Raw genomic sequence first — 21,415 nt, 5'->3', positions numbered from 1 at the left:
GACAGTTCTTTCGGTCAGCACCGAGTATAACGACTATATATTCTCGGCGTTTACGAAAAGAAGCGTGGCATCCGAGAAGGCGTAGTGCATAATTTGAGATGCTTGTGTACGTCATTTTTGAATAGCTTATCCTGCACCCCTACACTGAAGAGAGATTCACATGAGCGAGAAAATCGTTCTTTTTGCAGTTTTTTGTGCCTTTTCCTCTTTTCTTTCTTTCTTTCTTAAACAACATTATTTCCGTCAAACAGTAGCTAAGGCCTTCTTGGCTAAGTGCTTTGACCTCCACCTAAGATAAGAGCAATCCGAAGGTTCTTTCGGCTGTAGGCCTCGCTGTATGAAGTGCTGCCTGCCATCTTCTCGTTGACTTTTTCCAGTTTCTCTTCCGTTTCATAGTCGTGCGAGGTCGTCCAACTTCGGCCCCTTTGAAGTCCTGTGCCGTTACAGATCCGTCTTGATAAAATTTCACAGCTGTTTCTGATAAAAATTCGTCTCATGGAAATCTCCATAGCGAATGAAAGGAACTTTCTCGTAAGGCTTGAATTGCGCGCTGTAAGCTGTTTCGCTGAAGAACTTCGCCTTGCTTGGTTCAATTCGTGATGGAGGTCTTATCTTCGGCATCTTTACAGCTTCCCTTTGCTTGAAATCGTCTTTTGTGATCGTAGTAGTTGCGAATTTGACTTCTGGTGCCACATATTCGTCATCGTCTGGTTTTAAAGTTTTCGTGCGTTCGATCTTGCTCGGATCCCACGAAATTTTATAAAACTGCTTATTGGTTGTCTCGAATTCCTGAGCGTTGTTCATTGCCAATCGAAGCGTGGCTGGAGGTGGTGAACAGGTTTTGGTGGCAATGGCATTTTCGCGCCAAAACCTGGAAAGTCGCTTTTGGCTTGGGTATCGTCCCGAAATTTCGCGCGTTTTTTCAGTCTTAAGCGTTGGTTTTTGAATCTTCACTTCACGCCTCGCTTCCTGTTCTGGTGTTTTAAATTCATCTTTATGAACTGTCCTTAAAAAGTGATCCCCCTCTATACCTATAGTGACTTGATCTTCTTTCGGTTTGAAAGCTTCAGGGCGCACTGCAAATTTACCACGGTAAACATCTTGATTCCACGTTTTAACCTTGAAGTTGCTGTTTTTCTCGGGGTAAAGTATTGAGCCTGTGTAGCAGGGATACTCAGAAAATGGTGCCTGGGGACGGGGAACTTTCGGGGTAAACGTTTTGGTTGTGAGTGGTTGCCGACTGAAATTTCAGTTTCCCGCTTTCGATAATCGGTTTAGGCTGGGTAATTTTAACCACCTTGGTGGGGCCTCGGTCAACAAAGTCTTGAGCATAGACTGTCTTCCCGTCAATCTTTTCTTCAGGTATTTTGTATTCTTCAACGGTCTGAGGATGAAAACAAATATAACCAACTGTTAGATATGGCTTTACTATCGTTTCATGCAACGTTAAGCCCGGCTAACACTTTATTTTTGACGAAAATATGTTTATGTATTTCGTGAGTTTTCAACATCCTGAGAATATGTGGCTAAGAATGATTGTTTTGTTTTGTTTTTTCAACTTTAATGGTTTTAGTTAGATACAGGTCCGAAGGAAAAAAAAAAAAGACCAAAAGGTAAGTGCAAACGAGACCCGGAGTCCCATGCAAGGCACCTCCCAACTAAATCGGTAATAATCTTAAGAAATGCATATTAAACTATTGTTGCCAGTGGCATCCACAATTAAATATTTCTAAATATATCAAAACTCTTTATTTGATTTGCGCATCCGGAAATCGCTCCCACAGAATCTCAACGATAGGATACAGTGTCCGGCTCCTCCCTGTAAAGTTCAAGTTCGAACTAAACAGTTGCAAATTTGCCGAGAAAGCGCACAAAGTGGATGACTACACCAGGAACTTGGTCCTCTATTCTTTGCAGGAAACGCATGTGCCACGAATTTTAATGCACACAGGACCTACGCTTCATCGACTTCATATGCCGAACGGACTGCAGAATTAAGCCATTCAAAGAGGCCAACCAAAGGCAGAACTTTCAACTCAGTCACTTGAAGATTCTGAAGAAGCTCCATCTACATTAGTTAATCAAAGGGGGACGGGCTGGTAGGGCTATAGCAACCACATTTTTGCTTGGGTTGATTTTTCAGCGCTCGAGATGACATGAGTAATGTTTGAATTTTACCTCTTGCGCTCACGAAGATTTTTAGCCCTAAGACTTTAAAATGATCTCCGCGGTCCCTGTTAATGCGTTTCCGTTTTCAACAAGTAAACTCTTTTATGTGTTTTTGCTCATCGGCCTTTTGAAAACGCTCGTGTTTTAGCGTGGACAGCCAAAACTTAAGCTTTGGACAGCAACGACCACAGAGCTTAAATAGATTTGGAAAACGTGCTAGTTTGAACAGGAGAAACCAACACCTTTGAAAGGAATGACGTAACACTAACTAAGAAAGGTGGGAAGATTTTGTCATGTTTTGTTTTCCTCGAGCTCGTTTTGAAGGTATTACTATGTGGGGGTGAGAACTATCAGAAAAACGTGAGTGGCGATGACTTTTTGCAGGGACAAGGAAACGGCGAATTTTGAAAACGCATTAGTTGTTATGAGGGTTGGTCCCGACGGGGCTTGAACACAGCCACCCCTCACACGGGAACACTTGTTGGTCTTTATGTCCATACCTTAAAAAATTCCAGTGGTTCAGGTTTTCGCTCAATGAAATCCATTCTTTGCACTGTCCTGAAGTCCATGGGAGGTGGATTGGGATTTCTTAAGCGCGGCAATGGTTTCCTAGCATTGCGTGGTATGTTGCCCCCGTGGAGTGTGTAGGTGTGTTGATAATCCGACTTGATGCCGGACATTCCCCGCCGCTTAAACACTCCTTTGATTTTGTGTGAAGGTTTTGTGCAGCCTTCGTGACGGTGGTATCCACTAAAGAAATACATATAAACAGCATAAAGAACTTAAAGCTACGTTGGATGTACTAGAACACATCAAAATCTAAGAAGGCAGAGAGAACCAGGGTCTCCCTGAGAAACAAAGGTAGCTCTTTTTATAAGTATTTCGACTAAATTTCTCCGATTTTGTAGATCCAAGGGTTAATTCAGTGAAGTTCACCAGACTGCAAAACAGTCAGTTTTTATTGTCACGCCTGCTTTGGGCGTGAGGCTTTAAGTCTTTCCCCAGTCTCACTCTTCGTTTTCATCCTCGCTCCAGACCTTTCTATTGTATTTTCGTTTGGTTCGCACGGATTGTAAGCAATGTACAAATAAGTTCAGAAGTGGGCAAGGATTGGAACGCATACCCCGGTAATGCCATGTTTCTTAGTCTTCCGAATACAGAAAATACTGGTCGCGAATTAAGTTGATCCGCTTCTTTTCAATGATCAAAATAGCCCCTAGGTACCACTGCACCCCTGCCCCAAGACAATGGGGCCTCGCAAGATCAGATTGGGAATTTTAACGAAGCTAAACATTCAGCATTTTCGTCTGAAAACACATCAGTGGACATGAAAAGAACAAAAGCCCGTGTCGTCTGGTTATGACCACCAGTCTGTAAATTCTGATATAAAATCACTCAAAGGGAAGGCTATATATGTATCTCTGTTGACATAACCTTCACGCATTGAGCGCTTATATTGATTCAACCTCATAGTTGGCTTATTTACAATCTCTCGCAAACAGCATGCGATATTTCGATGAAACGAGGATATTTTCCCTGCACAATTTAACTCCGTATGCTTTTTGCTTCCTAATGCATTTCACAGTGGCCTTCTGTAATCACACAAAAGAAACATCTGCACGACAGGTATTGAACTTCCGAAAGGAGATATGAAGCAACAATAATGTGTCAACTCACCCACAATCGCACAGTTCGCAGACACACTGGAGTCCTTTCTCCTTCAAAAGATTCTCTGTTTCCGCTGTATACTGCCTTGATAACGCCATTTCTTATTTCTCTGCTTTTTAAACCTGAAAAGTAGACCGTAAACATTTTCTTCGAGGCGGATATGCTCGCTGCCCAGTATGTCGTTAAGTTTGTTATCCACTTCTCGCAAAATTAGTGACTTCTAACACATGCGATTGTCCTCGAAGAAGTCCAAATTAGAATTCAAACTTTCATTAATTAATAGTGCAGCTCACCTAGAATGCTAGAAGAATACCCTCATCGAAACTGCTGAAAGAAATTTCGTCAATTGGAGAGTAACGATGGTCCACACGAGAGGAATAAAAGTGTTGTGACTTGTTATCGCTATTGACAACAGCATAGTATTGTGTAATCTGAATACATAAATGAGTTGTCCCTTGGGTATTGTATGCCAAAATGGGCGGAGTTGATTGGCTATGTTGACGGTTATCGAACCTGATAAATGACAATGAAAATTATATTTATATTATGCTCGCATTGTCGGGTTTCTCTCGGAAGCACTCGTTGATCGTCCGGCAGTGATCGTTTTTTATGCTGTCATCTTCGTGGTTCATCTTAATTTCCCGCTAAAAAAACATGGCCGTCGATTGCCATTTAGAAGCCTTAGTATCGTTCCATTTTGACTAATTCAATTTATAAGGGCGAATTACTTAACTTCAACTGATACCTAGTGTCATGAATCTTTTACCTCCTTCCACGGTGAAGCTCATCGCCAGCTCGCAAGTGATTACTTCAGTCAGTTCAGTGGCTAAGGAACTCATCGAAAATTCTCTTGATGCCGGAGCAACCAGCATTGAAGTTAAACTAGTAAGTGCATTTATTTCTTGGCTTGAGTGAGAGCCTACATTTTTCGTTTCTTCCAATATTTTTTATATTTTTGGATCCCAGTCTTAGGGGTGGCGAATGGTACCTCCAAAATCTTGGGTCTCGCAAACTTTTCATCCGACCTCGAAACCTCGACAGCGTTTGCGAAATCTCGAAATCTCGTTTATAGTGCATTTATTTCAGTCTCGAAATCTCGCATTTTTTCCCCAAGGTCTCGAAGTTTCAGTCAAAAGGTAGCTTAGTCTTAATACTAATTTCTTATCTGTAAATTTCCGTTGACAAGGATTACAGTATCACATATCGATTTCATGCATGCATTAATTTTAATGTTCGACATAGTGACATACGCAGGGGCCGCGGAGTACGTTTGAAAGTAAGGGGGTTAGGTTTTGGTACAGATCATGAAGGTGTGAGGGAAGGGGGCAGAGGCTTAGGAGAAAACAACACCATAGGACCCCTAGCACCTCTAGCCCCTCCCTCTCTGCAGCCCCTGATATGATTGTTGTCATTTGAAAAAAATATTACAATGTAGAAGCCGATATACAGAGAAAACGAACCAAAAAGAGTGTGACAACATGAACTGAATATTTTTCGTGACGTTAATAGTACCTTACAGTAATCTTTGGTAATAATTTAAGCACAACTTTATTAAGAGTAAGGAATAACTACAAATGTAAATATAGCTTCACACATTGACAAAATGCTTAGATTGATTCGATTTCTGGCCGGTTGCTTTCTAATCCAATGTTTGTTTCCTTAGATTTTGTAGTACATGTAGCTTAATACTTTACGTCCAAACCTTGGGTGTTGCTTTGATTTCGCCACAGGAGAACACTTTAAGAAGCTAGTCTGAGTCTGACTGTAGTCTAAGTCAATGTTAACGATGATGTTACCCTGGATACCAAGGGTTTTTTTCTATGGCGAGATCTTGTGGCAAAGCCCAATACTAGGGAGCTTTAGCAACGACAACAGCGAAGGCAACAAGAACTTCATTAACTTGCATATTTATTATGCTCTCCACATAGATTTTTTAAACTTTTATCCATTTCTTTGAAATAGCCAAATTTGCCGTTTTATGAAGAACATGAGCACTTGAGGATAAATTTTCATTTTCTCCCCTAAATTAAGCACCTATCTGAGCAGGGTAATTTTTGAGGAACTACCACACTTTTGTCACATGAAAAGGTTGAGATAATCACAAAGTGATTACAATAACCTGAAATTTTGTATTTTGAGATGACGTTCTCGTTACCGGGGCCATCGTCGTTGCTTAGGCTACCTAAAATTGCCTTCCAGATTATCCCTCAAGAAACACACCGTCGAGTGTGGTAAAAGGTACAATTAATCTTTTACAAGTTTACTGGAAGACATATTTAGCCTGAGACAATTTCATAAATTATGTATGGCTATGTTACAAGTTAGAATAACTTGGTATAACATAAGACTGATCAAGGGTCCATTACGTACCCTGATCAAGGGTCCATTACGTACCCTGATGGCCTAGTCCCCATCAGCATCAATTCAAACCCTTTGGCCAGAAGTGGAAATCAGAGAGCATGGGACCTCTAAAAATCTCCGGTCCTGATTGGTTGTAAAAAAACCAAATTTAATTCATAACAAAACTTGTGACCAGATGACTGTTGTTGGCAGCAGCACTTCAATGATTATCAAGTCTTGCGCTTGATTTATTTTGGAACAGGATCTCGGGCTTGGATTTTTCGAAAAATTGCTCGGTCTCGGTTTCGGATTTTCAAGCAAGGGTCTCGGTGCCTCGGCAAGTCTTGGATTTTACCATTTGCCACCCCTACAGTAGTCTTAGACATTCATACTAAATGCTATTCCACAACACGCATGAGACAAAATTAATTATTATTATTTTACATGTACAGAAACCCTTTGGGAGAAAAATTAACATTCCTGTGTGCATTATCAATACCGCCAGGAAAATTCTTTATTCGTTATTCAAAGTGCAGTGCTGTTTTCTTCTGTTTTGCAACAGAGGCAACAAAAGTTCAGTCCCTCTGACAATTTTTTCATAGTTTCCCAAAAATGTCAACCCTTTGATTTGATTTTTCAAATTGGGGGAAAAAACCAGGGGGCTTGGGGTTTCTGTCGTCTTGGTACATGTATCAGTGGCTTCCCCCTGGGTGCGACCCCGGAGACCCAGGGAGATTAATTTTTGTAAAAACACGAAAAGAAATATTGCTACCTGTAAAATTATAAATGAATATGAGAAAAATTGTGAAACTTTGAGTTAAGGGAGACCAATAATGCAGACACTCTCCTTTCTTTCAGCCATTTTGTTGAAAAATGGGCTTGAATACACGCCTTCTCCACTTTGAACCGCGGGAGACTTGATTGTATGACGAAATACCGCTGTCCAACAAAATCCCCGGGATAACCCCCATGGGGTATCCCAAAGTGTGCAAAACGTGTATAAATCCCCCACCCCTTCAGGTGATAAATGCCTCACAATCTCAACAAATACCCTCAGTTCCCATGGGTTCCCTGGGGGTTGCACCCAAGGGGAAGCTGCCGCTACATGCTTTATACAGGCCTTCTGATAGGGTGCGATTAAAAAATGCAAATTATGCGATTTTTTCAGGGCAGATTGTGCGATTAGAAAGGCTAATTATGCAATAAATAATGTAAATTATGCGATTTTTTTCTCAGCAATTTAAAGCTTGTTTTATAAGGTTTCAGGTTAAGAAAAACACTTTTTTGCTGCCCTAAAGACATTTTGAACACAAAGGAACAGTAATTATGTATCTCGATCGACATTAGTTGGAATAAATAAAAAAAATGAGGTCTTCTGGACTACCGGTGTACCACGTCAAAAGTTGAAAGGACACAGCTAACATGCCAAATGAATGATAAAGGTGCTTGTCAACCACGAACGTCCGAAGATGGTCAATCACAATAGGGCCATACCCCTATTTATGCGAGAGAAAATAAGCCGCGGCTTTCTCAAATCTCTTCTCTAAGAGAAGGCAACTGTGTCATCATTTCAGTGGTGTGTATACATGTCTAAGTGCGTGTTTGTGTTGCACCAATAGAAGGAGACCCGTAACAGGTCCCCGACATGCAAAATAAAGCCTTGAATTTCGAATGTTTACGAAATCGAAGGTGGCAAAGGATTTTTAGCCCTTTTTCCAAGATAAATCATCTTAAAAATTGCGTATGTATGCAGGAATCTCTAAGAAACGTGTTGATTTATGTTTCATTTTATGAATTTTGTGTGTCCTTTTGTGAATTATGCGATTTTTCGTGAATTGTGCGATGGGATGCGATTTGAGGTCGATTGTGGGAAATCGCACCATTGCGTAATATCAGAAGGCCTGTTTATAGGAGAGGTGTATGAAAAATATTTAGAAGCGACACTTATTTCGAGGGATACTTTGATAATGCAGTAGTATATCAATATTAATCTTACTGATACATGTATCTTAAATGTCATCAAACATTAGCCTTTACCCTAAGGTCAAGACGTTATGCAATACAACTGTAACTCTTCTTATAGTCCAAATGCCTTAATGGCGGCCAAAAGAATATTGTTTTGTCTTTGTGCTAATTAGACCCACTAGCCTCTTTAGCTCAAATAAAAAAAACAAAAGAAATGTTTGTTAAAATGAGGCTGGTTGGTCTATAATCAGCACTAAGACAAAAGAGTGTGTTTTTGGCCGCCATTTATGCATTGGGTCTAATCATGATGACACTAAGACTTCACTTTTTATCCAGCACCTCGCAAATAACCTGACTCCTGGCTGTATTTGTTTTTGTGGTCTCTTTTAAATGTGCTTAAGAATAATCCAGCCAGGTCGACCACAACTCCTGGAGTTCCGTCCCATACTCCTCGCAAGCAGGTGTCCATGTTGTCGACAGCCAGGGTAAAACTCCTCCATTTTTCAAGGAAGCAGGGGTGGCAGTGAAATGGTGAAAGCACTTGCCTCCCACCAATGTGGCTGGGTTTGATTCGCAGACCTTGGTATTGCTTGTGGGTTGAGTGTGTTGGTTTTTTACTCTGCTCTGTTTTTTCTCAGGGTGCTTTGGTTTTCCCTTACCTCAAAACCAACCTACCATTTAAATATGAATTGATTTGATTTCTGTACAGTATTAAGGGGGGTACCACTTAACTACCAAGAGACGATGATTGCTAAGGAAGCTTCCAAAAACATTCCATGAATGGTTCTATGGAGTACATTGTAGCTTTTTTAATGGACGTCTGACATAACTTCAATCAGAAAGCACATGTGCAACTACCGGTAGTCCTAGTCCTCTGCCGTGCGTTTCAGAGAAAAACAAGTAAAAGTTCCTAGGAAATGAGAGGAAGAGACTTTTTTTTTTACCAGATAGAAACTGTGGCATGGAATTTCTATTTGGACAAAAAATGGAACTGATATACTGAAAAGAGTATCAAATCAGGGTCTCATGATGTCATACTTTTTATGAGAAGTTAATAATTTCTTTTAAAATCCATTCAACACTTTTTTTGTTAGAATGTTTCCATACTGTTGCATTTGTGAAAAACATAGTTAGCTCACTGAGTTTTTAGGCATTTTTCTGTTTTGGTCATGTGATTTACATGTACTAAATAATTATGGTTGTGAGTCAAACCATGCAAAGAAATGTTCAATAGAACACACTAGGCAAAAAAGGATAACTGTAGAGTTAAAGGAATTCGAGAAATGACTATTTGAAGGGGTCCAAGCAATGGTTTTGGTAGCTTAAAAGGGCCTCCCCTCTTAAGTACAGTATAGTTCATCATTACTACATTGTACTACAACTACTATTATTATTGTTATTATTATTATTATTATTATTATTATTGTTGTTGTTGTTGTTGTTGTTGTTGTTGTTGTTGATTATTATTATTATTATTATTGTTGTTGTTGTTTTTTTCTAAGTTGCTCAAAATGATGTCATCCCTAGTGTCAAGATCAAGCTACCCTATTACAGGAAACTAACCCTTCATGAAATTAGTGCGAATTTGAAAAATTCATGTTAAATTCACATTAATTTAAGCCCAACATCTGTGACGCACTGCAGAGATTCTTGTCACTTCGCCAAACAATAAATTTTATTCGCATACTTGTTTTCACATCAATCTTTCACATCAGTAAAATTGTTTACTGTCCTTCAACTGCATTCTTTTTGTTCTCAATAAATTCTTCTTTTGGAAGGGGTGTACCAGACGTGTCATTTTCACACATTTTGAAATTTTGCCCCCTCAAATTGCATGTTAATTTCCTTTATTGGGAAGCAAAATTCCCTTTAAAGCACATTATTTTAAGTCCTGTTAATTTGAAATACCTGAATTAACACAAGCGTTTGTTTCCTGTAATAAGGTATTTAAAATGGGAAATGCACAGTGTATTTCTCCTACTTAACTAACCAGGACTCAACTGTACTCTGAAATTTATGTTGAGTCCTTTTGAGGGAAGTTAATATCCACATTGGTGAACAACTGGAAAAAACGTTTTGGGGAGTGGAATGGCATGGTGCAATCTCCTCCCATGTAACTAGTACATGTATGTAGACAGGATAATTAGCCTGGGGCCGGTTCCTGAAAGGTGTAATAACTCTATTCCAGGGATAAATGTGCCTTATGCCATGAATACCTATATTTCCGGAGTAAATTCTGTTCTGTTAGAATAACAGATTTATCCCTGGAATAAAAGTTATACTTGGTATAATTTATTCCTCCTTCCAGGAACCGGCCCCTGGTTGTTGCCAATGATAAGTTAGTGGACTGGTTATCAACACTGCTCTAGGTGTTCAATTCTTTTTGTTCTTCAGTTTTACTCCTTCACCAAAAGCATGTCCATGTGGCTTACAGTATTTCACTTGTTGGTGCCACATGAAATAGTTGACTTAATGTAAAATAATGAAATACGCACTGCACATGTAGATGTCCCATGTTACAAAAAGTGCGTTCTTTCTTTCTTTGCAGCATTATTACTTGAACGGTTTATTTATGATTGGCTTTGAAAAAATAAATTTATTATTATTAATTATTATTATTATTATTATTATTATTATTATTATTGGCTCCAGATTATTGGTTTTGGTACAGCTGTAGTTCATAAATTATGTACTGTATGCTGATTACATTGTAATCTCTAGGATGGATGGGGCTTGGAAAGAATTGAGGTTCGTGACAATGGATGTGGCATTAAACTTGAAGATGCTCCTTTTATTGCTCAACCACATTACACTTCAAAGATATCAAGCGACACTGACCTGAAAGTTCTCCACACATATGGCTTCCGTGGTGAAGCTCTCGGCTCTTTGTCTTCACTAAGCAATCTTTGTGTTTTAACGAAGACAGAGTCTGAGCAAGTTGGTATGTTATATACAATTGGACATCATGGGCAATTGGAGGCTTCTCAAGCAAAACCAGCTACCACTGGTACAACCGTAATAGCAACCAACTTATTCAAAAACCTTCCAGTAAGAAAACAGTTTTCCAGCAACAATAAAAAGTGCAAAGACGAGTTAAAGAGAGTAGAGGATTTGGTGATGGCCTACAGCTTGATACACCCTGCTTTGCGCATTTCATTGCGTCATAATAAAGTAGTTGTGTGGCAAAAAAATAAAGTTTCCAATCACAGAACAGCTTTATTGTCTGTTTTTGGAACAGCATTGTTGGCACAAATGGGCGCAATAGAATCTCGTGATGAAGATAATAGTGGTATTGATGTGGTTGGCTATCTGCCAAGGCCTGGGTCTGATTTTGAAATCACTGGGCGTGCAGTAAATGACAGATGCTTCGTGTTTGTCAATAAAAGACCTGTGGACTTGAAATTTATTTATCAGGTAATCATATTTTTATTAACTATTTATTATAATTTTTTAATTTTGTTTCACTTTGCAGTGGCCCCCATTGGCAAGTAAGATCATCTGGCATTAGAGCAGTTTTGAAATGAGTATCGTAAAACCAAAACCATAGTAATTACTTTAACCAATCAAAAAGGACGGAAACAATCCAGTAAGCCAATCAAAACTCGAAGTAATTACACGTAGCCGACACAAAAGACGGGAAAATGTGCACGCGTGAGCCACAATTGGTTTTGGTTTCACTTCTGATTGGTTGAAAAAGTGGCGCAAAAACTTTGAACCAATCGCTGAGTAAAGTAGATGCAAAACCAAAGTAATTAGCTTATTACGTACTTTCGACACTCAATTGAAAACCGAGCTAGACAGAGTAAAATCTATAGGTATCACTCTTAGGAGGAAAAGGGTCATTAATGGGGACATGATTGATGAGTGATTAAGTTTTTCAGTGAGTGATTAACCCATTCACTCCTGGGGGCTCCCCATTGACAAGTAAAATCATCTGGCGCTAGACAGAGTAAAATTCTAAGTATGGCTTGTTTAGGCCGGGATGGGTGTCAAAGGGTTAATGGGGAAATGGTTGATGAGTGATTAATGGGTTTTTGCAGTGAGTGATTTACCCATTGACTCCTGGGGGCTCCCCATTGACGAGTAAAATCATCTGGCGTTTGACAGAGTAAAATACGTACTAAGTATGGCCGATTTAGGCCGGTTTGGACATCAAAGGGTATTGGGGACATGCATGTAGTTTTTCAGTGAGTGATTAACCCATTGACAAGTAAAATTGTCTGGCATTGGACGGAGTAAAATACTCTGGTGTTGGACAATAAAATACTGTGGTGTTAGACAGAGTAAAGTACGAAGTATGGCTGGTTTAGGGGTGAATGGGTTAAAGACAGAGATGTCGTTAACCCTTTCCCCCCTATTGGCCTTTTGCTGCAATTTGTCAAATGACCTTTTTTTCATGATTCTGCTGGTTTCATGAAATTATTAATTTTTTCCAGAAATAAAAAGAGCAGCTCAAAATTTGCTACCATGCTGATTTCGTAAGGATATCGTTTAAACTGGTGTTGTTATAGTTGGAAAAAATTATAAGGATTTGTTTTGGAAAAGGATGCTTTGCCACCTGGTTACGCTTCAATGATTTTCATACAAATCCTTGTATTTTTCTAAGTTTTCAAACTGCTTTAAAATTCTTTCTTCGAAATACGAAAGTCTGAAAATTTCCACTCTTTCACATTAATTTATTCTCGCTTATTTGACCCATGGTAAAATTAGGAATCTGAGCTCTGTTTGTGGACGTGCATAAATATGAAAAATTACACTCAGTCTGGTGGGCAAAAGCCAAGTGTTTAAATGGTCATACAATCTTTACCTGAATTAAGACATATTTCTCTGAAAATTTGTATTCTGGCTATTGACAGTACAAATTGCTTTCAAATGCTTGAAGATGTTAGGCAAATCATTTTTTTTTTACAATAACTGCTTAAATTCTTGTGCGCTCATTGGCTAATATTTATCATCAATAACAGTACAAGCAATGAAATTTAAGTGACTGTCGTAAGTAGCGAATCAGAAAGCGAGAAAAGCTATTGACAATGTTCCCATCAATTTCAATAAAATTCATCTTTATGGCTGTTTACTGTGTCTTTTCCCCTCATTTTAACTTGGCAATTAATAACCATTTTGGAGTTTTGTTATAATTATTGCAAAAAACAAATTGAAGTCAGTTTTTTGTGCATCTGTCCTCTTATTGATGACAAATTGCATCATAACATTCCAGGGTGACCCAAAAACACTGACCCCTGGTCCGTGGAACCCCCCCTCCCCTCCCTGCAGACTGGGTCTACAGACTGCCGTATGGACCAGTCCACATGCTACCCCTGCGGACCCCCTCTATGGACCACCCCAAAACAACATAGAAATATCAATAAATAAAGTAAAATATATAAGAACTTAATATTTGACTTATGGGTTGTCTGGATAGACCACTCCTGTCTGGGAAATCTCAACCGTTACCCTCTGCAAATTTGGACCAAAGTGCTGTGAAAAAGACCAACAATAACTAAGTTCTGTTCCTGTTCATTTGTATTTTCCTTCTTTCCCTCTGCCATTTTGTTCTCTTGTTTATGAACTCACCCCAGGCTTCATGTTCTCCATGTTCTCTCTCCCAAACAAAATGGTACATGTAGAAATTGAACTTAGTTATTTTTTTAAGCACTCCTTAGAGGGGGTCCGTAGGGGTAGTCCGTGGACCGGTCCGCAAGGCAGTCTGTGGTAGGAATTGAACTTAGTTATTTTGTTTAAGCACTCCTTAGAGGGGGTCCGTAGGGGTGGTCCGTGGACCGGTCCGCAAGGCAGTCTGTGGTAGGAATTGAACTTAGTTATTTTTTTAAGCACTCCTTAGAGGGGGTCCGTAGGGGTAGTCCGTGGACCGGTCCGCAAGGCAGTCTGTGGTAGGAATTGAACTTAGTTATTTTGTTTAAGCACTCCTTAGAGGGGGTCCGTAGGGGTGGTCCGTGGACCGGTCCGCAAGGCAGTCTGTGGTAGGAAGGTCCATGGACTGGGGGTCGGTGTTTTCGTTTCACTTTTATGACGCAATTTATAATCAATAAGAGGACAGACACATAAAAACTGAAGTCAATTTTTTAATGTCACATCAAAGTAAATCAGAAAATGTGGAGTCCCATACTTCTCACCCCTTGGTTGTAGGTCAGACGGTTGTTAGTTTTGCTAATGGTACATACAAGTAGGTGCAATGTCACTTCTGAAACATAAGCAAGTTATCAAAGTAAGAACAGTTACTGTAGAATAATTTTATATTCAAAACTGTTGGATATAATGTATTTACCTTTAATTAATGCAAAAATAATTATTTTATAATTATTTATTTATAGGTGCATTCAAGTTGAAAATGATGATTACTTTACTACTGCATGCTGCATGCTAGGTTGGCACTTGGTGACAAACTGATTTTTGTTATTGCAGCTCATCAGGCAGTACTACACACTGTACAGTAGTCACACTCGTGGAGGATCCAACAGATATCCCATAGCCTTTTTGAGCATTGTGCTACCTCCCGACAGCTTTGATGTGAATGTGGAGCCAAATAAAACCAGTGTGATGCTGACAAACAAAGATGAACTTTTCACACTTTTGACAAAGCTGTTAGATGCATTTTACTCTGATGAGAGGAACAGGATTTCAGAAAACAAAACTACATCTCCTTGTAATTTTACTGTGAATGGAACTGAAACTTCAGGGAGTCATTTGCATTTAACTAGAGAGGTTTTTGATGGTGGTATAGCGAAGTTTCAAAGTTCAAAGAATGGCAGATTTAGTGATGAGAAAGACACTTTCCATTCATCAAATGATGATCCAACTTTCATTCCATCAAACAGTTCAAAAAGCAAGGACAAGGGGCAAGAGGAAAGCCATTTCTTGGACCAAAACAGGTCATTTGACCAGGCACATAAAGAAAAACAATTTCAATTGTCGCAAAGTGATGCTCAATGTTGTTTGAACGACAATTTGTTGAATTTCTCAAACTGTAATGGGGATGACTTATTGAGGGAAGGAACATCACACCAGAAACAATCAAAGGGTGGTCAAGTAGAAAATTCATCTTCATGTGATAGTTCTCCTTGCTCAGATGCAGTAATTTCATTAACAAGTGTAAATCGACACAAGGAAAGAGATTTTCCCTTGTCTTCTCTTCACCATGATGAAATAAGTGTTTTACCAAAAGCAGACTCTTTTCGTGCAGACTCCATTAACTGTGCTGAAGAAGAAACAGTAACAAGTGTAAATAAAAGCAGTGGTGGAGCATCGTCCTCATCATCTGCTCAACAAGAAGGCACAAACACATCAGGAAACGTTGACATTTCTCTAGCACCTTCCTTTAGTAATCCTACAGAAGTGTTATGTGACAAAACACTGTGTGAAGGAAATGATGCTGTTGTCAGGAACAATGCAAGTTCTGATTGCATTAGAGGTAATAAACCCATATTAGATGAAAGAAGTAAGGTTCTGCTAGTTAAAAATGGTGGTGAGAAAACAAACGGTAATGTACATGTAAGTGAATGTTCAGCAAAAGGTAGCTGTAGACCAATAATTACTCAGACTTCTGAAAGTCAATCTCTCAAGACATTGTTTTCACTAGACTTGGATGATCTTTTTGATGACTCAGACTGTGAAATAATTTCATTTCCATCAAAACCTGTTGGAGGGCACTCTAAATCAATGAATAATACCAAGTCCTCTGCACCCAATGGGAGTTCTGTCGCAGAAGACAAATCTGTAGCTTCAGTTCCACGGAATGCAGATGGAAAAAAATGCAGTAACAAAGACTGGAGTATGGGTCATGGAATTGTAGATAAGCAAGGAAATGAAGTGGAGGTATGGTTGCTCTCACAAAATGTTCCTTTTTCCGATACACGTAGGTCTAAAGTACAGGTCACTCTTCACACCCATAGAAAACAGATGCAGCAGTTCAGGTGTTCATGCAAGCTAAAGTGGAATACTTTCAATTTAGCTTGTGTGAACACCTGAAATGTTGTATCCGGTTTTTATGGGTCAGTTATTGACCAGGGAGGCACTCACCAAAATTGATACTAAACTGCATTGAAATGGTGAAAAACAGTTCTACAATAATTGTCTTATTTAGATTTCTAGAGGTGGTTTTGCATGTAGGTAGTTGTAGATCATGATTTTAGGTGATTCCATGTTTTATTGTTTACGACCATCAGATATAGTTTATGACAAAAATTTGGTTTTATCAACGGAGTTGATAATGTAAATTGGCCACCGTACAGAGATTGTTTAAGCTGACTTTTCGAGCGTTAGCCCTTCGTCAGTGCGAATTGAGGAATTGTGAGTTATGTGTAGTTTTTATAGTAGAGTAGGAGCTATGCTATTGGTGGTAACATGGCAACATGAAAAATAGGAATACATTAGTTAAATGAAAAGCGTTTGTTAATACTGTGAGGATTAAGGGTGCTGATTGGAAGATGAATATTTGTTCTCGATTCTTGCGGCTTTCCCTCGTACCTACATGTACATGTAGATGTAGAGAAAGCCCGCAAATAGCCATGTGTTTTTTGGAGCGGTTAGGTGGCCAATTTACATTATCAACTTTGATCATAAAACCACTTCCCCACCGCCGCAGCACTATAGTTTATGACAGGCTACTTTGGTTTTGATTATTATAAAAGTAATTTTAAAAGTTAGATTCATAATTCTCCAAATCAGGGTAACATCTTGAACTACAGTATAATTAAAGCATGAATTGTTAATGGATGGGACACTGATTAACTCATTGACGTGCCCCATTGATGAATGAAATCGTCTGTTAAACATGTTTTCTGTACACACGCATTGTTAATATTAATAACATACAGTAAACAACAGGGCCTCTCTCTGCAAGCCCTGAAGGGGGTGTCAGGAATTCCCAGCTCAGGATAGTACATGTATTTTTTAACTGCATATACAATGTAATCTAAGTATTTGTGGAGCTAATAAGAAAAACTGATGTTCTAGCATCCAAGGCCAAGAAGCAATGTGCATGAGCAAAATCCATAATCAAAAATAAATTTGTCTTACTGAGAATGCCCATAAATTATGTGATCTTACCGGTATCATTGTCAGAGCACTGTTTAACAATTATTATGGCAATGCGAGGTTATCCTTTCAATCATTCCACCTGGTGTGTACAGTGACATTACTACTGTAGTTGCATTACAACAGTTTACATCTAAGATTGAGCTCTGTTACTTGGTTTTATGTTAATTTCCATGAGGAGTAGGAATTTTAATACAATAGCATGCATCTCTTTAACCAGAGATTCAAAATCATCACACATAAAAATAATAACCTAATTCTGTTATACCTCGTTTCCTTATTGTTTAGCCTGTCACTCTTCTTGTTCCTGTTCCTTCATGTAACAAGACCCCAGTTACGCCTTTTCAACGTAAAAGAAAACATTCCTCTGATCAGGTATTTATGTGGACAGAATCTTTTTTTTTTCCAAGAGGGTTTTTGCTTGAAACTGGAATAATACGACCAAGAGGCGAAGGAAATGTGAAAAAAAAAACAAAACAAAAACTTAGGATCTCAGAGTTGTGGCTGAAAAATCCCACCTATTGACCTTGCACTCCTGCTCAAGAAAGACCTGTACCTCACCTTGTTTTGTAAAGTGTAGTCAAGTCAAGCCTCAAAGTAACATGTACCTTGCAATAAAAATTATTGGTTCCCTTGTTGCAGCATTAGCAAATCCTTCGCAAATCCACCCTATTTGATTTCTCACCCCCCCTTCCTTTTTTTTTTTTTGCAGCAGTCTAGGTTGTCTCTTTCAAGCAAGAAGATAAAGAAATTTCCAGAGGTAGGTGTAGACAGGATAAAATGGCCAATCAACTGTGTTTAAAGTGCTACTATGACCAAAACATCAATTTTTTTCCCTTGGATTTCAAATCTGTGTTAACCAAACTACATAAGTGACCCAAGTTTTAGACCTTGATTTTAAAAAGACACCTGTTTATTTTAACTAGAATTTTCCTATTTAATGATCCGCCATAACTAACTTTAAAATTTTAAGAGAGCTGGATCGAGGGGAAAAATGATGTCAAAGACTCGCCAGTTAAGAATGCAATAACTATTATGTGTGTGTGCGCGAATTAATTTATATTTAGCATGGGAGTTTCTGGCTTTCAGACTTTTAAACTAGTGTTTTGCATAACAAGCTATGTTTACACGCTGAAATCTTAACCTAGTTTGTATGTCACTTTACCCTAGATCCAACCCTCTGAGGTCGAATTGGTCAGTGTGGACTGTGAGTAATGGTGGACCATGAAATCCAAAACTTACACTCAAAGTAAACAGTCTTTGGATAGAAATCAAGTCTCAAACTTTTACCTGTCAAGTCTTAAGTAATCATGCATTCAAAATCTGATGGAAAAAAGTGAAATATTTTTTGATCATAGTAGCACTAGCCACTTTAACTTATTGCTCATTAAATAAATCTTACCTGTATATGCAAGTTTTGACTAAGTTCTTCAGCCTAAACAATGTTTTAATTTAGGCTTCCTTACAAAGACCAAGTGTTCTTTTCTGACCAAAAGTAATGTCTGTTTTTGCAGATCACAAACCAACCACTGATAACTAAAATCATGTCACCTAATCCATTGCAAAGAAAGCTGCTCTACAAGAAGACAGAGATTCCTTTTTGTCTGAATTCTTTAAAAGATTTAGCAAAAAAGAGAAGAATAGAGAAGAGGTACAGAATTTAAACAACTAAGCTTTTTTTAGAGTTAGACACAGTGTCAAGTAATTTATTAGTAAAGTGACACTGTGCATTTTCAAGTAAAATAAGCTGTTTCATTGAGCCATGTATTAGAAGGCACTTCAAGGAAGATCTGGTTGAGAACTCATTAACCGAGATAATAATTATTATTGTTAATTATTTTTTGAAGAAAGGAAGATCTTGACAAATAATTATTGTTGCTATCAGCAGCCAACAGACTGTTAGTGTAACTTCAAGCACAGCAACCACAGGCAGCCCAGACTTACAGGGTAAAATTATAAGGATTTGTATGGGAAACCTGATAGCAAACTAACTCAAAAAGATATTTATATGCAAAAGTTCTCGATAAAAAAGCTGTACTTTATTGTACTAGTGACTTTCTCACTTTCTGTTCAGTTATTGCGTGATTGAACGCAATTTTAAGGGACTTCTCAGCTTCCTGGGTTGTCATTCATACATTCAAATCCTTATAATTTTACCCTACGAGTCTGGGCTGCCTTTGGTGAAATGTGGCAGGATTTTGGTGATTAAACATGCAAGCTATTAACTGCACATCGTGGTGATTCTTTAATGCTTACAATCCTAACTTATCAACAGTAACCCAAATTTAAATGAAAATCTGGGGCTGTTATTACATATGTATGAACAATAAAACCATAATGATTGAAGAAGAGTGCTCATGACAGCAGGGATGCTTCGAAGGGAGTGAGCAGTAATTACATTTTTTGTTCAAGTGAGTGTAGTATCTGGTATTTCCATGCAATCTTCAAAGCAGGCCTGAACAGGTGTCAGCTGAACCACTTAATTTTTGAGAATAAACGTTAGGACTACATTAATTTGTCTTTTCAAATCCCATGATAATGCGGGGAGGGGGGGGGGGGGGGTGACCATGGGGTGACCATAAAACAGGGTTCCGCTATACAGTACATAATGTACCCTCTTTACAAGTGATGCTAGAGCCCCAGTGGTCATTTTGTGACCCTGCTGTATGCATAGTTGGTACTTTGAGACCAAGGTGCCCTCAGTTGTTTATTTTCATTTCTTGTAGGTCAGTGGAACAAAACTCTGGCTCCTTAGACTGTTTGATTGGTCGACTGGATCCCTGGGGAGTATGGCTACTGCTAAGAAAAGGAAGTGACATTGTCTGTGTCAATCAGTATAGGTTAGCTCAGTTTGTAGATTTGTAGACGTTCTTCATTCAAAATGTACTTTGTCACTGTATTAGGTTGTGGGGTAATATTGATTGTGACATCATGTGGAATTGGTTTTTTTTTTTTACAGGGGAATCTTTGTTTACATTTTTTGCCTCATTAGCCCACAACTAGCTATCGTTTTCTTATCAGTCAGCCAAGAATAAAGTACTGAGTATTGAAAGTGCATTGCCTAATGAACTATCTCTGAAAAGTCCAGATAATCTCTGGGCAATGATGCTTTGAAAATTCGGAATTTTGTAAAGAATGTATGGGATCCTTAGTGCTTTTGCTACACAATTATAGTTAAATGAAATTAATAACATAGTTAACGACTAGGAGCTAGTCTGGTCAGTAGTGTTTTGCAGACGGTTGTTAGAGTCTTGGCCGTCTGTTAGCGTTTGTTGAGCGTTTCGGTGCGTTCTGTAGCGTTTGATAATATAGTTAAATAGTTTACGACCGGAGCTAGTTTGTTCAGTAGCTTTTTTGCAGACGTTTGTTAGCGTTTGATGCGTTCTGTAGCGTTTGCAGCAGTCTTAAGGTTGTGGGAGCCCTGGGGATGACATTGTCCAGCGGTATTCCTGGTTAGTGCATGCGTTGTTGTCCCATGTGTTTGCAGCATTTTTGTTGCTCTGTTGGCGTGGCGTTGTGAGTCGAATTAGTAGTTTAGTGGTTCTCGGCGTTCCCTCCCTATCCCCCCTTTTTTAATTATTTAATTAATTATTTATTTATTTATTTATTTTATTTTATTTTATTTTATTTTTTGTCTTTCCACTGAGCTATCTGGCTCAAGTGTGACGGGTGCCTGAGGGGGGCCTGGCAGCGGGGGTTCGTGGCTTGGTTGCGGGTTGGGCAGGCCAGTCGGGTGTTCTAGCGCCTTGGGGATGTGACTGCGGTTGCAGCCCCCAGGCTTCCTGGGCACCTACCCTCCACTAAGAATTTATCAGCTTTTGATGGCTTGGCTTGTTATCAAAGCTAAAAAAGGCTTAAATGTGAGGATTTAACAAGTTCTTTTACTTCTTGAAGTCAACTGGTGAATAGCACGATGCCGTATATGTTATTGAAGCAAAACGTACATGTAGACAATGACGGCAGCAAGGGATCCGTTATTCTCTTCTGAGAAGTTTTTCTCTGGGTGCTCCCATTTTCCTTTCCACAAAAACCAAACCTGTGTGTCAATTTTACCGTTAGCAGATTCAGCTGTTTTGATTCAAGGGCACCCAACAAGCAAATTAGGCCAAAAGCCATTGAGAGACATTTGTAGGGTCCTTCGACCTTGTATTGTATAAAGACTGTCGGAGGAGATGTTTTTACGTATGTTTTGATCTGTTCGGATATCTTAGCTGAAAATTGA

The 21,415-nt window shown here is 38.9% G+C and overlaps 1 protein-coding gene and 1 pseudogene across 2 annotated transcripts in view; one reads left to right on the top strand and one right to left on the bottom strand.

The window, feature by feature from the left end:
• Nucleotides 1-21,415, top strand: part of LOC138037218 (PMS1 protein homolog 1-like) — a 58,845-nt gene that overhangs the window by 14,050 nt on the left and 23,380 nt on the right. The window contains exons 1-7 of one of the 2 annotated variants that reach the window (XM_068883198.1): nucleotides 4,481-4,722; nucleotides 10,864-11,556; nucleotides 14,563-15,972; nucleotides 17,482-17,568; nucleotides 17,906-17,953; nucleotides 18,708-18,844; nucleotides 19,920-20,033. In XM_068883198.1, the coding sequence (XP_068739299.1) occupies nucleotides 4,591-4,722; nucleotides 10,864-11,556; nucleotides 14,563-15,972; nucleotides 17,482-17,568; nucleotides 17,906-17,953; nucleotides 18,708-18,844; nucleotides 19,920-20,033 (2,621 nt within the window). In that variant the 5' untranslated portion in view covers nucleotides 4,481-4,590. Of the gene's footprint in view, nucleotides 1-4,480; nucleotides 4,723-10,863; nucleotides 11,557-14,562; nucleotides 15,973-17,481; nucleotides 17,569-17,905; nucleotides 17,954-18,707; nucleotides 18,845-19,919; nucleotides 20,034-21,415 lie in introns of those variants that run through there. The other variant, XM_068883195.1, reaches the window with a different exon arrangement.
• Nucleotides 244-4,241, bottom strand: LOC138037241 (stabilizer of axonemal microtubules 1-like; annotated as a pseudogene).

The sequence above is a fragment of the Montipora capricornis genome, chromosome 1 (assembly GCF_036669925.1).
Source record: "Montipora capricornis isolate CH-2021 chromosome 1, ASM3666992v2, whole genome shotgun sequence".
Lineage (NCBI taxonomy): Eukaryota > Metazoa > Cnidaria > Anthozoa > Scleractinia > Acroporidae > Montipora > Montipora capricornis.
The sequence above is the reverse complement of the archived record's forward strand: the minus strand, read 5'-3'. Positions and strand labels throughout refer to the sequence as shown.